General features: G+C 36.5%; 1 protein-coding gene across 1 annotated transcript in view; it reads right to left on the bottom strand.

Annotated features, from left to right (window-relative positions):
- lmbrd1 (LMBR1 domain containing 1) overlaps positions 1 to 19,256 on the bottom strand; it is a 175,207-nt gene that overhangs the window by 72,356 nt on the left and 83,595 nt on the right. The window contains 1 exon segment of the mRNA NM_001008612.1: positions 12,621 to 12,694. Coding sequence (NP_001008612.1) covers positions 12,621 to 12,694 — 74 coding nt within the window.

Below are 19,256 nucleotides of genomic sequence, written 5' to 3' on the forward strand. Positions count from 1 at the left end.
AGGTTGATTAACAGATTTATGCAAAAGATTTTGAAAAAAAAAAAAAGATTATATATATATAGGGCCGGCGCGTCCATAGAGGCGACTGCCTAGGGCGCCAGAATAGAGAGGGCGGCAGAATAGAGAGGGCGGCATCCGTGACACTACCCTCACCACCCGCACCCTCAGTTATATCTGCGTCTAGGACGGCAGAATAGAGAGGGTGGCATCCACGACACTATCCTCACCACCCGCACCCTAAGTTATATCCGCGTCTAGGATGGCAGAATAGAGAGGGTGGCATCTACGACACTATCCTCACCACCCGCACCCTCAGTTATATCCGCGTCTAGGATGGCAGAATAGAGAGGGTGGCATCTACGACACTATCCTCACCACCCGCACCCTCAGTTATATCCGTGTCTAGTGCTGTAGAATAGAGAGGGCGGCGTCTACGACACTATCCTCACCACCCGCACCCTCAGTTATATCCGCGTCTAGGATGGCAGAATAGAGAGGGTGGCATCTACGACACTATCCTCACCACCCGCACCCTCAGTTATATCCGTGTCTAGTGCTGTAGAATAGAGAGGGCGGCGTCTACGACACTATCCTCACCACCCGCGCCCTCAGTTATATTCGCGTCTAGGGCGGCGGATATATATATAATCTGATGCATTTTAAAAGCAGTTTAATACAGTGGATGTTTTCACCCAGAACATAATAGTAAATTTGAACAGTGCAAAAATGAAACTTCTCTCATCATTTACTCGTCCTTCACTTGTTCCAAACCCTTGAATATTTTTTGAGTTCCCTTAGGCAAAAGAAGAAATCTTTGAAGAAAGCTGGAATCCTGTAACCACTGACTTCCATATTTGTTTTTTCTTAACAGAAAAAAAAAAATATATATATATATATATTGATTGGATTTACTTTACATTTTTTAAGGTAAGTGGCTGCAAACTATTTATATAGGCTGAATTTAAACAAACTAAATCAGACAATGTTCACCTAGCTTGCTTGTTTAAATTCAGCCCATATAAATTGTTTGCAACTTTAAAATTATTATTATTTTTTTTTGCAAAATGGAAGTCAATAGCTACAGACTACAGACTTTCTTCAAAATATCTTCTTTTGTGTTTGACAGTTGAAAGAAACTCAATTTGGAACCACTTGAACAGAAAAAATAGAGTTTGCTGCATAACTACTTATGTAAAATGAGCTTAAATAGCACAATTCTTGAAATCTTTTGGGACAACTTAATTGTTTTAAGTTCAATCTACTTAAATTTGTTAAGCTAACTTTATTGGGTTGTGTTGAGACAACCTAAAAGAATTGTGTGGAAACCAAATGAGCGAAAGTAAATGGTGATTTTTTTTATTTTTTTATTTTAGGGTGAACTATGCATTTAAACTCAATCAAGCATGAAACACTTCTGGATCTCAGAACACTGAAGGTGATAAAGGCTTTTTGAAATCGCATCTTGGAGCAGGACAAAAGAGCACCTTATATAGTCCTTACAGACTATAAACACAGACGAGGTGATAGGGAGTTCAAGGTGAAGTGATTGGCGTTGACTAATGGGAATAGTTTCAAATAAAGCGGCAAGGACCGACATGCATGTACTGTTATAAATGAATTTCTTCCATGAGTATTTTGAACTTGTTTACAAATAGAAATATCTTGAATCTTGTCTCTTTTGAAAAAAAAAAAAAAAAAAAAAAACTATTGCCCAAAGTCAAAAGTCTTTATGGGCGAAGAAAAAAACTTTATATATATAAAAATAAATATTATACATATATATATATATATATATATATATATATATATATATATATATATATATATATATATATAACTAGTTTATTTATTTTACTCTACACTGGAAGATATATTCAATTAATGTATTTAATTTTCATTTGATCATTTTTTTCAATCAAGAAGACGTCATTATGTGTACACATAGATACATGCATACGTGCATACATGCATACATACATACAGTTGAAGTCAGAATTATTGTAATTTTGAATTTTTTTTTCTTTAAATATTTTCAAAATTATGTTTAACACAGAAAGAAAATTTCCTTTCTTATTTGTTTTATTTAGGCAAGAATAAAATAATTAATTTTTTAAAAACATTTTAGGGACAAAATTATTAGCCCCTTTAAGCTATATATTTTTTTCGATAGTCTATAGAACAAACCATCGTTCTAAAATAACTTGGCTAATTACCCTAAACTACCTCGTTAACCTAATTAACCTAGTTAAGCCTTTAAATGTCTTTTTAAGCTGTATTAAAGTGTCTTGAAAAATATCTAGTAACATATTATTTACTGTCATCATAGCAAAGATAAAATAAATTAGTTATTAGAGATGGGTTATTAAAACTATTATGTTTAGAAATGTGTGGAAAAAATCTGCTCTCTTTTAAACAGAAATTGGGGGAAAAAAACGGGGCTAATAATTCTGACTTCAACTGTACATATATACATATATACAGTGTTCAGCATAACTGAGTATACCCCATTTTGAAATATATACAGTATATATATATATATTTTTTTTTTTGCTTTTTTTATTTTTCCTCTTTTTATAAATATTTATGCTAAAAATTAAAATTATGTATTCAATATTTTTCAATAACATATCAATTTGGGTGTACAAGTTTTTGGACCGTCATCGTAAGTTATTTTGTTAGATAAGCTCCAGATTTAGCTAATCTAATGCATTAAAAATATTAATTTAAAAGATAGATTTGTGAGAGGTGTATTCATATATGCTGACCACTGTATATACATACATACATACTGTACATACAGTACTATACATCATGTAAACACATACATACTTCACATACATACATAATGTGCACAATAATACATACAAACATACATGCACAATGTACATACTATACATAATGTAAATACATACACACATACACATACATACACACACATACATACATACATACATACATACATACATACATACATACATACATACATACAAAGACAGACAGACAGTACACATGCATACTGTGCATACAGTACATGCATACTATCCATGTACATACACACTGTACATACAAACATACATAAACGAACAAGTAAAAACATAAAGGAAATTAATGTTTATAATAAAAACAATAAAATAACATCATAAAATAAAATAAGCAAATGCAACTTTCAGAAAACAGATTTGTTTTTTCAGAGAAAAGGGTCAGAACTGTATTTTATAAACTAGGGGCAGGGAACCTATGGCTCGGGAGCCGCATGTGGCTCTTTGACCAAAAATATGTGCCTCTCCAGCTGTCTCCTTTCAATAAAAAATTTAAATGGTCACTAAAAATCAGTTTCCTAATGAAAATACAATTACAATTACCTTTTTATTGTATATTTTTACAGCAAAATGAATAAGAATAAAAGGACGTTTCAATCAATACAAGTGTGGCGCCGTGGATTAACATGAATTGCGACACCAATAAAGGGCATGCAACTTTATTGCAACTTATTTCTATGGTAACCTTGCACACATCAATACAAACAACATTCATGAGTGTTGATGGCTAAAAGAGACAAAAATCTATAAATTACCCTTCCTTAATACATGGACTTGCTCAACATGTGATGCTTTATAATATCCCAAAATGGCTCTTTAAAAAAAATGTATTTGCCAAAAAAATCTGAAATGATTTTTTGCTGAAAAAAGGTTTCTGACACCTGTTATCAGTTGTGTGAAGAAAAAACAAAACAGAATTCTGATTTTACATCCCACGATTCTAACTTTTTTTTAATTATAATTTTGACAATTGTAGTTGCAATAATATTATAAACTCTTTATAATATAATATTTATAAACTATTTTCTTGTAGTTTTGTATTTATATATCACAAATGCAATTTAATGCAATTCTGACTTTTATTTTAAAAAGTGACTTTTTACAGTAGCAACTTATTAAGCATTCCTCTCAATTCTAAACTTAAATCTTACAGTTCTGACTTTTGATTGTGACTCGCAAATGCAACTTTATATACTTTCTCACAATTATGACATTATTTTATTCGCAATTCTGAGTTTATATCTCACAATATTGAACTTAAAAAAACATGTGGTTTTACTCCTTGCAATTAAAATGTTATTCTCCATGCAACGCTAGATCAAAATAATGAGAAAGAAAATCATTTTTATATTGCCAATAATAGTGATTTAAAAATCCAAGGCAGAAGGTTTAAGCGAAGCGTTGTTTGAATTCTCAGTTCCGAAACGAGCCATCGCCCATGCAGGAAATAAAAAAGCGTTTCAAGTGCAAAAGCGCTTTCTTCAGTTCAAAGCACAAACAACATTTACCTAGAAGGAATTCTTCTGCGTGTTCCTGAATAGGAAATGATTCACCCTCAAAACAGCCTTAAATAACCAAACTCTGGCAACTTCATGCTGTTGCACTTAAAAGAGGCAGATTAAAACTCCCAGCATGATTGTTTTTAAGAGCTGGCCATCCAAGCATTGGATAGGTAACTTAGCTCCGCCTGCCCTGACCATATGGCACTTCAGAGGCTTATTAACAAGCCGAGGCTCCTGTTTGTATGTGCTTAGGTTGAATATTAATTTCCCAGTAGCTCTGCTTAAAGTGTGATGTTGGCCAAAAAAGCAGCGAGAGCTAAAGGTTTGAATTGCTTGCTTTAGCGTTTAGCCGGCTGTGGCGTTGTCATTACGAGTTTACATCTCGGTCAGTCGTTTGAATTAAGAGCAAGTGGCCACCTTGGCTCAAAGTGCAGTGATAAATTAACCTGCCCACCCTGGACAACACTGCTGCAGCATACGGCGCCCATCACTTAGATTCCATTAGGTTAATCATGCATAATAATAACACATAGGCCGATATGATAAATCACCCATCGCCTCTGGGAACTTGAGGAGGATGGGATTGGGTGGTTCGGTTTCCTACTTGAGGGTTGAAAACAATAGGAAAGAAAAAACGCAAGAAGAACAGCTCCAGTGAGCGAAGGCTGTTTTTTTTTTTTTTTTTTTCGACAAGGAATCTTTGATTGACTCCGAGTCTCTGTACCACAAGCAGGAAGATCAAAAACAACAGCGCACCAGGAGCCTTTCTTTTTCCATAAGACACTCCGGGAGCTTCTGACAACATGAGGTCAGAAAGGAGAACATTATCATCCTTTGAGTCTTCTGAAAACTGTCAAACCTTTAATACAGGCCTGTATTCAACAGCCCGAAAGTTCAAATTATGAAGAAAAACAGATTTAGAGATGCAACTCATGCATTTGAGAGGACACTACTTACCGAAATTCATAATTCATATTATACATATACAGTATATGGATTTTCAATTGTATATAGAACAGAAATTTCATTTAGTAGAACACTGCAGAGTTAAATTGCTGATTTTATCACAATTAAGAACAAGAACAATATTATTAATGTAAATTTTATAATGCTGACTCTCTAAAAATGTAAATATATCAAGATATTTTAAATGTAAAACTTAAATTAATTTCATTTAATTTTCTTGTAGGCTTAGTCCCTTTATTAATCCGGGGTCGCCACAGCAGAATGAACCACCAACTTATCCAGCACGTTTTTACACAGCAGATACCCTTCCAGCCGCAACCCATCTCTGGGAAACATCCACACACACACTTATACACTACGGACAATTTAGCCTACCCAATTCACCTGTACCGCATGTCTTTGGACTGTGGGGGAAACCGGAGCACCCGGAGGAAACCCACGCGAATGCAGGGAGAACATGCAAACTCCACACAGAAACGCCAATTGAGCCGAGGCTCGAATCAGCGACCCAGCGACCTTCTTGCTGTGAGGCGACAGCACTACCTACTGCGCCACTGCTTTACCCTTAAATTAATTTATATAGAGAAAATGTACAGTAATCTTTAAAATTGTACGTGTTATATACGGCATATGCTTACACTTACATGATCTCTTTGTCTAACTAAACCTTAGCAAATAACTATGGAATAACCACATTTGTGTTAGCCTGTTTTTTACATTGGTTATGTGCATTTAAAATCATTTAGCAAAAGGCAATCAGCTGATTATCCTTTAATTTTTCATTCATTCATATTCTTTTTAGCTTAGTCCCTTTATTAATCGGGGGTCGGCATAGCGGAATGAACCACCAACTTACCCAGCATATGTTTTATGCAGCGGATGCCCTTCCAGCTGCAACCCATCTCTGGAAAACATCCACACAAACATTCACACACACACACTTATACACTACGAACAATTTAGCCTACCCAATTCACCTGTACTGCATGTCGTTGGACTGTGGGGGAAACCGGAGCACCCGGAGGAAACCCATGCGAATGCAGGGAGAACATGCAAACTCCACACAGAAACGCCAACTGAGCCGAGGTTCTAACCAGAGACCCAGCGACCTTCTTGCTGTGAGGCGACAGCACCTACTGCGCCACTGCTTCGCCCTTAAATTCATTTATATAGAGAAAATGTACAGTAATCTTTAAAATTGTACGTGTTATATACGGCATATGCTTACACTTACATGATCTCTTTGTCTAACTAAACCTTAGCAAATAACTATGGAATAACCACATTTGTGTTAGCCTGTTTTTTACATTGGTTATGTGCATTTAAAATCATTTAGCAAAAGGCAATCAGCTGATTATCCTTTAATTTTTCATTCATTCATATTCTTTTTAGCTTAGTCCCTTTATTAATCGGGGTTCGGCATAGCGGAATGAACCACCAACTTACCCAGCATATGTTTTATGCAGCGGATGCCCTTCCAGCTGCAACCCATCTCTGGAAAACATCCACACAAACATTCACACACACACACTTATACACTACGAACAATTTAGCCTACCCAATTCACCTGTACTGCATGTCGTTGGACTGTGGGGGAAACCGGAGCACCCGGAGGAAACCCATGCGAATGCAGGGAGAACATGCAAACTCCACACAGAAACGCCAACTGAGCCGAGGTTCTAACCAGAGACCCAGCGACCTTCTTGCTGTGAGGCGACAGCACCTACTGCGCCACTGCTTCGCCCTTAAATTCATTTATATAGAGAAAATGTACAGTAATCTTTAAAATTGTTCGTGTTATATACGGCATATGCTTACACTTACATGATCTCTTTCTCTGCCTGTGATCTAAAGTGTTGACTGACAGAAATTTGGTCAAATATTGTGCTGTCATGAGCATAACTAGTTCTAACTTGTCTAAACCTTAGCAAATAACTATGGAATAAACACATTTGTGTTAGCTGGTTCTTTAGATTAGTGATGTGCATTTAAAATCATTTAGCAAAAGGCAATCAGCTGATTATCCTTTAATTTTTCATTCATTCATATTCTTTTTAGCTTAGTCCCTTTATTAATCGGGGGTCGGCATAGTGGAATGAACCACCAACTTACCCAGCATATGTTTTATGCAGCGGATGCCCTTCCAGCTGCAACCCATCACTGGGAAACAACTGTACACTCTCATTCACACACATAATCTACCGACAATTTAGCTTACTACAATTTAGCTTACTCCGTAGTGTATGAGTGTGGATGAGAAAATGAAGACTGCAAACACCATTGCCAGAAAGAGTACAAACAACTCTGTCATATTTCATTCAATTCATAATAAGATATTGTGGAATTCAATTTAAGGTTAGATTTTTGTGAATTGTTTAAATGAAAGACAAAGGATACTGCATTTTTGTCAAGGCTACTAACAATTCTGATCGCAGCTGTTTGTCTGTATATATATTTAAAATATTATATTTATAAATAGCCATGTGTGCCACAGTGAAAGATATTCCCCCTCGTTCTCTTCAACCCCTGATAAAGTGGAGATTCGCATACCCCGGTTACTCATGATGTAGGCGATGAAAAATGGATGACATTAACAAGTGTTACAGTACAATCAATTTATCTTATCTGAATAGAACAGCTACAGTATGCTGAAGGAATCAGAATATAGGCGTTTATTAATGGCCTTCAGGCCCAGATATATAAATAGGAGAGAGATAACAGGGCATATACATCACGCTGACATCTCAGCCACACGTCCATACACATCGCTGAGAAATGACAGTGTGTCATTTTGAGCGATTGCAGGCCAAAACGCAAGAATCACAAAACATTTCTAATGTTGAGGAGCCGCTCTATCATTCAGGATGACTACAATCAAAGTCTGTTTCCATACAGGCGACTTATGTGTCGAATGGGAAATTTGTGTAAAAATGTCACACCTGGACTCCACCATCCAAGTCAGGTCAACAACTACTTCGACAGAAAAGACGTGCTACTGCAATAATCAGTTTTAACAACATTGTCAAAACATTGCAGTTTGTTTGAGTATCCCAAACAGCCAAGCAAATTAACATTATTGAATCTTTTTAAGCTTGTCTGCTTTCAGTGACTTCGAAATGTAGTCGAAAATGTATCTGACTGGATTGCTTTTGTAGTTTAGATGCTTATGTAGTCAAGCACAATCGAACAGCCACAAAAGGCTACCAACTCTCAGCCTATTGACAAATTCTTAAACAAAATGAATGTCTTTGAAATGTCTATGCGGTCTGATAATTGGTTAGAATGTAAAAAAATATACAATATATGCAGTCTTACTTAGTTTGAGTATCCCAAACAGCCTAAAACATTAACATTAGCTATTTATTAACCATGTATTAAGATGAGGCCTGAAACTTTAAGCTTGTCTGCTTTTAGCGACTTCTAAATGTAGTCAAAAATGTATGTTTAGATGTACCACAAAAGTCTACCAACTCTCAACCTATTGACCTATTCTTAGACAAAATGGGATGGGTCTTTGAAACGTCTATGCAGTTTTATTTTTGGTTAGAATGTAAAAAATAAAAATGATATGCTGTTTTTTTGTTTGAGTATCCCGAACAGCCTAACACATATACATTACCTCTTCATTCACCTTGTAATAAGATGCATTTTATTAATCTGTCACAAATGGACAATGCTAAATACAGGTGCAAAAAAAGGGTCTGAATTTGTTCCGTTTCAGCATTGAAAATGTATCCGACTGTATTGCTTTTGTAGTTTAGATGCTTATGTAGTCAAACACAATCGAACAGCCACAAAAGGTTACCAACTCTCAGCCTATTGACAAATTCTTAAACAAAATGAATGTCTTTGAAATGTCTATGCGGTCTGATATTTGGTTAGATTGTAAAAAATATACAATATTTGCAGTCTTACTTAGTTTGAGTGTCCCAAACAGCCTAACACATTAACATTAGCTATTTATTAACCATGTATTAAGATGAGGCCTGAAACTTTAAGCTTGTCTGCTTTTAGCGACTTCTAAATGTAGTCAAAAATGTATGTTTAGATGTACCACAAAAGTCTACCAACTCTCAACCTATTGACCTATTCTTAGACAAAATGGGATGGGTCTTTGAAACGTCTATGCAGTTTTATTTTTGGTTAGAATGTAAAAAATAAAAATGATATGCTGTTTTTTTGTTTGAGTATCCCGAACAGCCTAACACATATACATTACCTCTTCATTCACCTTGTAATAAGATGCATTTTATTAATCTGTCACAAATGGACAATGCTAAATACAGGTGCAAAAATAAGGTCTGAATTTGTTCCGTTTCAGCATTGAAAATGTATCAGACTGGATTGCTTTTGTAGTTTAGATGCTTATGTAGTAAAACGTATTCGAACAGCCACAAAAGACCATCAACTCTCATTTGGTAAGAATGTAAAAAATTTACAAAGGTCAATGTTTTCTTACAAGACATGACTCTAATGCAAAACCATATTGTACACTGTAGTTTTGAGTACGAACGACAGCTGCTGCTCACTTTGTCGTTTTGTGTAATAGTCTAGTGTAGGTCTATTGTTAAATATTAATTGCATTAATGATAAAATATTTGACGACTCATTTACTAAAGGTGGCTGTCTTTACAAAAGAAACGTACAATAGCCATGTCTTCATTCAAAGATGAAAATTAATCTAGTGCAAAAAAACAGGTGCTAAATATCAAAAAATGAAAATAGGATTTTCCATGGTATAAGAAGCTACTGTAGGCATTCAAAAAAATAAATAAATACTTACGCAATTAATGTATGGTGGATTTTGGAGGTGTAAGACCGCTTTTTGGAAGTACAGCCACTCAAGAGGTAAGAATACCAAACTACTTTTGATTATGGCTAAGGCATTTTAGAATGGCCACAACATTTCATGTTATTTTATTTCATTTTATGTCTGCTGGTTTGTCTATTAATGCAATCCCATCACTCTTATTTTTGTCTTTGCATGAACTGTTCAACAAAATCGCATGACTTTTTGATGTGCATACTGGAATTTATTTGGTAAAAATGTTTTCATCACAGCTTTTGAACACTTTATATTGTCTGACATAAAAGTGTACCCTGCTCAGTATTTATATTACTCCATGTCCTACTACTAAAGCATTTTCAAAACTGATGTGCATCTTAGCATTTCTATTAGGCTTTTTTATGCAATATTACAAAGTAGGTGGATAGAAGCAAAGCTAAAGATGACAATGTTTTGCTTAAAATTACCACAGACAAAGCAAAAGAACATCATCTGCAAAACTTGAAATGGCATGCACAAATTTACTACGGAGCAATTACTTTGTGAAATCAAATATAAGTGTCACTATCCTTTGACAGTGAATCTTCTGAATAATCAGTCAGTGATCAAAATTCTGATTTTGAAGACATGGAAGAGACTGCAAATATGAGCCAGAGCCTGAATGTACCGGGTAAGTGCACTTTGACAATAATGTTGATAGCAAAATCATCAGCTCAAAATATTCCCATCATGGCTCTAATAAATAATGATCCTTTTATTCTGTTCTTTAGTGACTGTATTTAAAATACCAGGAGAGCTGTATGCTATTGGAGCCACCCATGTTTGACAAATAGGCCCGGGTCACTAAGACCCACCTGTGTAATAGTGATTGGGGAAACATTCATGCATTTAAAGGGGGCCTATTATGCCATTGTTTACAAGATGTAAATCTGATGATGGAAGTCTCTGAAATCCCTAAGGTGTGTGAAGTTTCAGCTCAAATTACCCGACAATGCCTGATACCCGATGTGCTTTGAAATGTGCAATTTTTTTATTTTATTTTTTTTATGTTTGACAGAATCCCAACCGAAACATGAAGAGAGGGTGGGAAAGAGTAGCTACTCTTCTTTTTTTTAAAACAGCCAATAGTGTACCAGTGAGAGTGGTTGAGGTAATAAGTAATTATGCTTTATTCTGTTCTTTAGTGACTGTATTTAAAATACCAGGAGAGTTGTGTGCTATTGCAGCCACTTATGTTTGATATATAGGCCCAGGTCACTAAAGACCCACATGTGGAATAGTGATCGGGGAAACATTCATGCTTTTAAAGGGGACCTATAATGCCACTGTTTACAAGATGTAAATCTGATGTTATAAGTCTCTGAAATCCCTAAGGTGTGTATGTCAAGTTTCAGCTCAAATTACCCGACAAATTATTTTTTATAACCGTTTGAAATGCCCTCTTTTCTGCTTTGATCCAAAAAGTGCTGTTTTGGTGATTGTCACTTTAAATTCAAATGAGATTGTGCTCTAGACCACTTGTTAAAAGAGGGCAGAGCTACAAATGCCTGTGCATCAACAGTATTAGGGAGAGATCGTCACTAATGGATAGGTCTTTCCCCTTTTGATGACATCTAAAAAGGTAGAATGTCAATCAAAGTGTTTCTGCTGACTGTTTTTATTAAGTGTGACTATAAAAAATAGATTTAATTAATGCTTAACATTAGATGCTGGCTATATTCACACACTGTTGCCACACAACTGTGTTCAAACCACTTATAAAAGTATTTTTTTGCATAATAGGTCCCCTGATGTGCTTTGAAATGTGCATTTTTTATTCGATGTTTGACAGAATCTTAACAGAAACGTGAACAGAGGGTGGGACATAGAGTAGCTCCTCCCCTTTAAAAAAACAGCCAATAGTGTCCCAGTGAGAGTGGTTGAGCTCAACTGCATCAAATGTAAAGTGTCTTGAAGGGGGCAGTGCATGTCGGATACTAAAGAGCATTCGATTGGTCATGATCTGATGAGAAACTGAACTATGAGATGGCGTGAATAAAGCCATTAATATATTTAAGCAGAAGTGACAAACTACAAGCTTTACATGTTTACGTTAGCTTTGTATATTCTAAACATGAATTTTGTCACTGTTTTGGTGTGCACTAGCTTGTAGATATCTTATAAAACTAGCAATACTGGTACTAACATCTAAAAAAATTATTTTAATATTATAGGACCTTTAAGAGCTAATACCAGATGTAAGTAGGGGTGTCAATTCAACCAAAGGCATGAGTTTGTAAATCTATTTCTCAAACTATAAGAGACAGAATAGTGCTTTTGCAATTATCCAATTTGGTGGCACCATCGGTACAGAAAGTGCACACTTCAGCACATTTAAAAAAGACACAAAAAGAATTAAACCGGGGACAAAAAATATCTACATTATGTCTAAAAGTGCTTTCTTTTAACAATGCTGAGCAGTCTCTTCACACCACCCTCATAAGCGCATGCAAATCGATGAGGCACAAGTAACCAGCCACCATTACGGATTCTCTCTTGGCCACTCACCGTGTATGTGATCACTGCCAGCATGCCAATCAAGGTGAGCGAGCTGATGGAGAACGACAGGGCGGCCAGGCCATCTGCAAGACAGAGGGGAAATTTATTTATGACACGGGCCAAATGCAGAGCTCTGTTAAGTTTTGGTCGGACGCCAGATATTCAGAGCAGTTCTTGCCCCCCAGGGAAATTTCTCAATGCACCTCATCTTCTCTCCTCTCTCACTATCATTTCTCTCAACCTCCTCTTGCTCTGACATAGTTATTGAAAGGTCAGCAAAGTTTTTGCCCTGCACATTTTAATAGTCACAATGGCATGTCTGAAATATAAAGGACATTCAGTCAGGTTCTGCAACATAAACATGGCTTTATTTAGTAGACAGAATCAATAGCAGTCAAATCTCTCAATTCTCAATACTGCATCAAAAGCTGATATTGCTACTGAACTTGTAGTATTTTACCCTGTAGTCATTCCAAACCTGAATAGAACATGGACAGGTTATTAAGTAAGACTGGATTTTTATTTTGGGGAATCATTTGTGTACTACTTTATTATTACTATTAGTAGTAGATCTAGTAGTTAGGAATGTACAAAATATCGTTGATATCGCAATGTGATCAATCGCAATAGTCGCATCGCAGAATATGCAATGCTGACTTTGTATTATAGATGATAATTGGAGGTTTTTGTGATTTTAAAATCGGGCATTAGAAATTGTTCCATTTGTAACTTTAATAAGGATTCATTTTATTGAATTAACTTTATTTTTAGAATTATAGATTACTGTACCTGAATACTGTTACACTAGCAATGCAATAAAACCCTGTTTTTCTTTATGTATTGTATTGATCTGTGCTTGTGGATTGTTTATTAGATTATTTGCTGAGGCTCTCCCCTACAGAATAATCCCAATTTGGTGAAATTGTATTTTTATCACAATGTATATATATATATATATATATATATATATATATATATATATATATATATATATATATATATATATGTGTGTGTGTGTGTGTGTGTGTGTGTGTGTGTATAAATATATATATATATATATATATATATATATATATATATATATATATATATATATATATATATATATATATATATATATATATATATAGCAGAATAACAAAACATTGCAATGTTATATTTTTCAATATCATTCAGCCCTAGTTGTAGTTGTAGTAGTAGTAGTAACAATAATATTATATAATAAATAACAGATTGAAATTGTGAAAGTGTTTAAAAAACTTAATTTCATACAGGTTTCTTTTTTACAATTCTGAAGTTATTAATTAGATAAATAAGCTGTAATAATAGAATAAACAAATGGCAATTAATACATTAAAATGTAAACCTATAGTTTATTCATAAACCTATAAATACAATTAAAGCAAAAATTTAAAATTTATAAGTGGTTATAGGTGACGTGGTGGCACAGTGGGTAGCGCTGTCAGTTGGAGTTTGCATGTTCCCCCCGCGTTCGAGTGAGTTTCCTCCAGGTGCTCCTGTTTCCCCCACAAGTCCAAAGACATGGGCTATAGATGAACTGGGTTAGCTAACATTGTCTATAGCGTATGTTTATGTGTAATTGAGTGTGTATGGGTGATTCCCAGTGGTAGGTTGCGACTGGAAGGGCATCAGCTGTGTAAAACATATGCTGGATTGGTTGGCGGTTCATTACGCTGTTGCAACGCGACGTCAGATTAATAAAGGGATTAAGCTGAAAAGAAAATGAATGAATGAATGAATGAATGAATAAGTGATTGTATACAACTTTGGTACATTTTAAGTAAATAAAAACATCTAGCTGATAACTGATTAAAACTTGCAAATTTAAAGATAAGAGAATGAATTGATAATTTTAATCATTTATAATTTAATATTACATTATCATAATTATTTATTAATTATTATTATGCTGAAACTGACAATAAATGCAATTTATAAAAAAAGAATTACATATTGGGATTATACAATGTGTGGTTTAAAAGAAATAAAAAGGTAATATTGACTTGCAATTATTCCTTGAAAGGTTATAGGTTCACCAAAACTTGATAGCAAAACAACCAGACAGCGCCATCTGTCAGCTGATTCAGGGAACTATCAATATTTAACAAACCTGTTTCTGTTTTGTTGTATTATGTGGTGGGAGGAGGGGTGGGTTGTTGGCTGTAAAAAGAAGCTCTTATTCAAAATAAGGTGCTATGTTTCTTACTTTTTATTTTCAGACTTAGTAACTAACAAAGCATATTTGACATTTTGTGAATCACTAACGTTGAGAGCCGAGGGTAAAATGAGTGAAAAGACGACAGGGCCCGCTGCCAGCTGTCAGATCTGAGGCCAGCTGAGGCAGATTTATGGGAAGTGACCTGCCACCGCACTCCCTGTTAGGATCCCACCTGTCATAGGGAGCGAGAGAGTTGAACACACACAAACTCGCCTTCCATCTCCTCTTTTCCTCTGGTTCTGAGCTCTGGCCCAGCGGAGCAAAACACAGCATCCTGGCAGCCCCGCGTCCAGAAAGCCCCCTTCTGCCCACCCCAATTCAATGCAACCCACTGTTCTCTGTTTATTTTCCTCCTCAGGAGCCGCTTTACATCGCTCACAAAGTAACTTCTTTCCATTTTGTCGAACCGCGTGAAGCCTGAGGACTGTTTGCTGCGCCACCCAGCACGCTCCACGCTCAGAAAAAGCCCCAAGACACAAAAAGCAAAACGAGAAGAAATGAAGATGATTACGCTCCTGCCTCCTAATGTAGCAAACGGAAGAATATGAAAAGAAGAAGCTCTTTGATGTCTGATGGCTGAAACGAGCATTTACATCTGAATAGGTGTTTCCCTTTGTGATGTCGCCGCTTTTGTTAAGTGGGGAAGGCGCGAAGCCGGAGACAATGGCGTTCGTGTTTGGTGCGGAAAAGCGGCTCTGTTTATGAACTCCTCACAATGCGGGGGGGACCTGCGTTTTTTTTTCCCGTCGCTTCCCCGGAAGACTTTCTAAGGGATTGGACAGAGAATATATTGTTTATTATCTGCGGCGGCTCCACAGCTGCTCTCGCGGCTGATTCCTGAGCTCTCTGAGAGAGTGGAGGCCCTTATCTCGACATGCACGGAGCACCGCGGGCTTATGGAGACCGCTGCCACTGAGAAGTGTATATTAAAGAGCTCTTAGCTGAGGTATTCACAACATGAGCTCGCTATGATAACCTCGTGGAGATGGAAAGCAGCTTGCTGAAGCCAACCCACTCAGTGGATTCTGGATGACGGAGAAAGAGAAGACGCTGCGCTGCTCTCACGCAGTTATAGGCAGAAATATTATCTTATTATTACCACAAACCACGGTGACGATGCACTACTGAAGAGCTTCTTAAGTGCTCTGATTGAGAGAGATTTTAAAAACGCTTGCAACTTGGCCAGATGTTATACTTATTTTTTTATGAAATATGCAGCTATTAAGTATGTAGAGTAACTGGAAAGTCACAAACATTGTTTCAATATGCAGCATAACACATATAATTTGAGCAATCTTAGATATTTGACATTACATTATTTCAATTTAAAAATGTTTTTTACTGTTCAAAATTGTTGATTCTTTTACAAGAAAAAGATAGACAGACATACAGACAATATATAAACAGAGAGACAGACAGATAAACAGACGGATGGACATATAGATAGGCAGACAGATAGATAGATAGATAGATAGATAGATAGATAGATAGATAGATAGATAGATAGATAGATAGATAGATAGATAGATAGATAGATAGATAGATAGACGGACGGACGGACGGACGGACGGACGGACGGACGGACGGACGGACGGACGGACAGATGATGCATAGGCAGAGACAATATATAAACGGACAAATAGAGAGACAGACAGATACTCTCAGAAATAAAGGTATGCGAACTGTCACAGAGGTGTAACCTTTTTACAGGGTACACATTGGTACCTCAAAAGTATATATTAGTACCTACAAATTTCAAGAGGAACACTTTTCTACTTTTTAGGTAGTAATATGTACCCTTGAGGTATTAAGATAAAACAGTGACAGCTCGCGTACCTTTATTTCTTAGAGTTTAGAGCAGGGGTCTCAAACTCAATTTACCTGGGGGCCGCAGGAGGCAAAGTCTGGGTGAGGCTGGGCCGCATAAGGGATTTCACAAAAAAAAGTCCTCAAATGTCATTATTAACAGTTTTAATTATTTCTTCTGAACATGAAGTGTCCTGAACATTAATAGAACATTGAGTGAAGATTATGAACAGTTCTTCTGAACATGGCATCTTTTGCCTATTTCTTGTTGCCAGAGACTTGACAGCGCTTCTTCTCACAAATCTGAACCACATTTGGCTTTAGAGCGGAAGCAGTTGAGACCCTCAGTATGGCTTGAAGATGATCATCATTAAGTCTAGACCTGTACTTTGACTTATTGAAGTCCTGGGAAAAAAGTGGGGGAACTCACTTAAAACTTCCATTCCCTCACCTAAAAAAAGGTGTATATATATGTATAAATAAAACACCCCCACCCCACTCCAGTCACATCAGTCTGTACCAGTCTGTATCTACCTATGATATATATAAGATGCAGGGAAGGCACGTGCACACATATGGCTCAACCTGTGCAGAGCACATGCCCTTTTTATTCTTGCATAGAAAGTGCCCTTCCAAAATGATCAAAAGTGCCCCCGGGACACGACACACCCTCGGTCCCGCCCTTCACTAGGCGCGCGATAACACCGCTCTTGAGTACACGCGCGACAACACAGCTGATGAGAACGCGCGCGACAACACGGCGAGCGGGGAATGCCAGTGACTGCTGTGTACGGATAGAATCAGCGGAGCCGGAGCGGGGAGCGCTCTCTCTCTCCGCTCCGCTGATTCTGTCAGTGTACAGCGGTCGGCGCGGGCCACAAAATATTGCACTGAGGGCCGCAAATGGCCCGCGGGCTGCGAGTTTGAGACCCCTGGTTTAGAGTGACTGACAGAAAATACCTAAACAGACAAACAGAGAGACAGAGAAAAAGACAGACAGACGGATCTCAGACCTAAGCTTGATAATCAAAATGTTATAATGTAAAGTATGAACAAATTATATTCATATTTGCTATACATAAAAGTAAAATTACCACAAAGTTTCTATTTCAGCCAGGCTTCAACCTTTTTTTTCTAATTCTACACAATTTAATCAAAAAATAAAAAAGAAAATTTAAAAAAGAAAAGAGAACGGGCATGTATGTATAACTCAGGAGCATTTTCTGAGGCTGTGGGTAAAAGGTAGTAATGCACCGCTTCTCTTTATAAAACCTCATTGTCATCAGAAGCCGTAATTTAGTGTAATATAGACCTTTTTCTTGGCTGCTGCATGGAGGGCGCCATAGTGACCTGCGTCTTCCGGGAGAATGGTTAGAACTTCCATTTACATCGTTTACAATAGGTAATTTGTGCTCCGAAAATGGGTTTTAATCGCGTTTTTAATGGATTATGGAGTGTTTTTGTGACAACTTAGACATGTGTATGTTAAAGCCGTTATATTGTGTCAGATGTGGTTCAAGCGCGAGAGAAAAACGTTCTCCTAGTTCACGTGTCTGCTGTCAGAAACACAGTGTGTGTTTCCCCGGCCTGTCAGCTGTTAGCTCAGCGGCTCTTCAACACACACACGCGTGCAATACTTCACAGCATTATAGAGCAAACCAGATTACTGTCATGAAACTTAACAGATTTGTAAGTCATGCAATTTACAAAAAGTCTGTTACTGATACTCTGCTGGCTGATTTGGTGATCATTCTTATCACGAGCCCTTTACGTTTCACTTAGTGTATTGTATTCACCACGGTTTGTGTTTTTCTGTCATTTCGAAATAACTATAGCCTATATTTTCACTTTGACACAGTTATTAAATCAGTGTGTCAGTGGGACAGTACAGTAGGCTACGTGTGTCAAACATTTTGGACAATTACATTTTTTTGGGTTGGTTATATATTTGAAAGAAAGAGAAACTGTTGACGTTAGCGATGACGAGGCTTCATTTAAATGGCACAAGATGCCGTTTGACAACGAGGGAAAAATGCCTCACAGCAGTTGTTTTTCCATGCTATTAGATCACATTTTTTAAAATGCTCAGTCCAGGAGGTGGCGCTGATCAACAACAGTATTAGTTCAAAGATGATAAAAGCAGATAAAATAGATCAAAACTATCATTTCAAAGCTGTCCAAATGTGACTGTTTATACGCATCAGCTGCCAACCGGAAGTTCTTAGCATTCTCCTTGCGCATACACACAAAGCATAATGGGTAATTTTGCGTTCTAAGAAAAACGTCTATACTGTAATAGTATATATATATATATATATATATATATATATATATATATTAATATTTTTTTATTATTATATATTTTTTGTACAGCTAGCCATTGATTTGCTTTATATAAATCACCAAGTACCAGGATTTCAGCTAAAAACATGGTTTAATTTTCTGAAAGAAATTACATCATGGATGGCCTGGGGATGAGTAATTAATGAGCACATTTTAAATTTTGGGTGAACAACCTTGTACCAATATATCACCTGTCATTTGCAAAACCGTGCAATGTGCAAACCCACCTAAAATCTAGACGCTGGATTTCCTACTCC

This window comes from Danio rerio, chromosome 13 (assembly GCF_049306965.1).
Source record: "Danio rerio strain Tuebingen ecotype United States chromosome 13, GRCz12tu, whole genome shotgun sequence".
Classification (NCBI taxonomy): domain Eukaryota; kingdom Metazoa; phylum Chordata; class Actinopteri; order Cypriniformes; family Danionidae; genus Danio; species Danio rerio.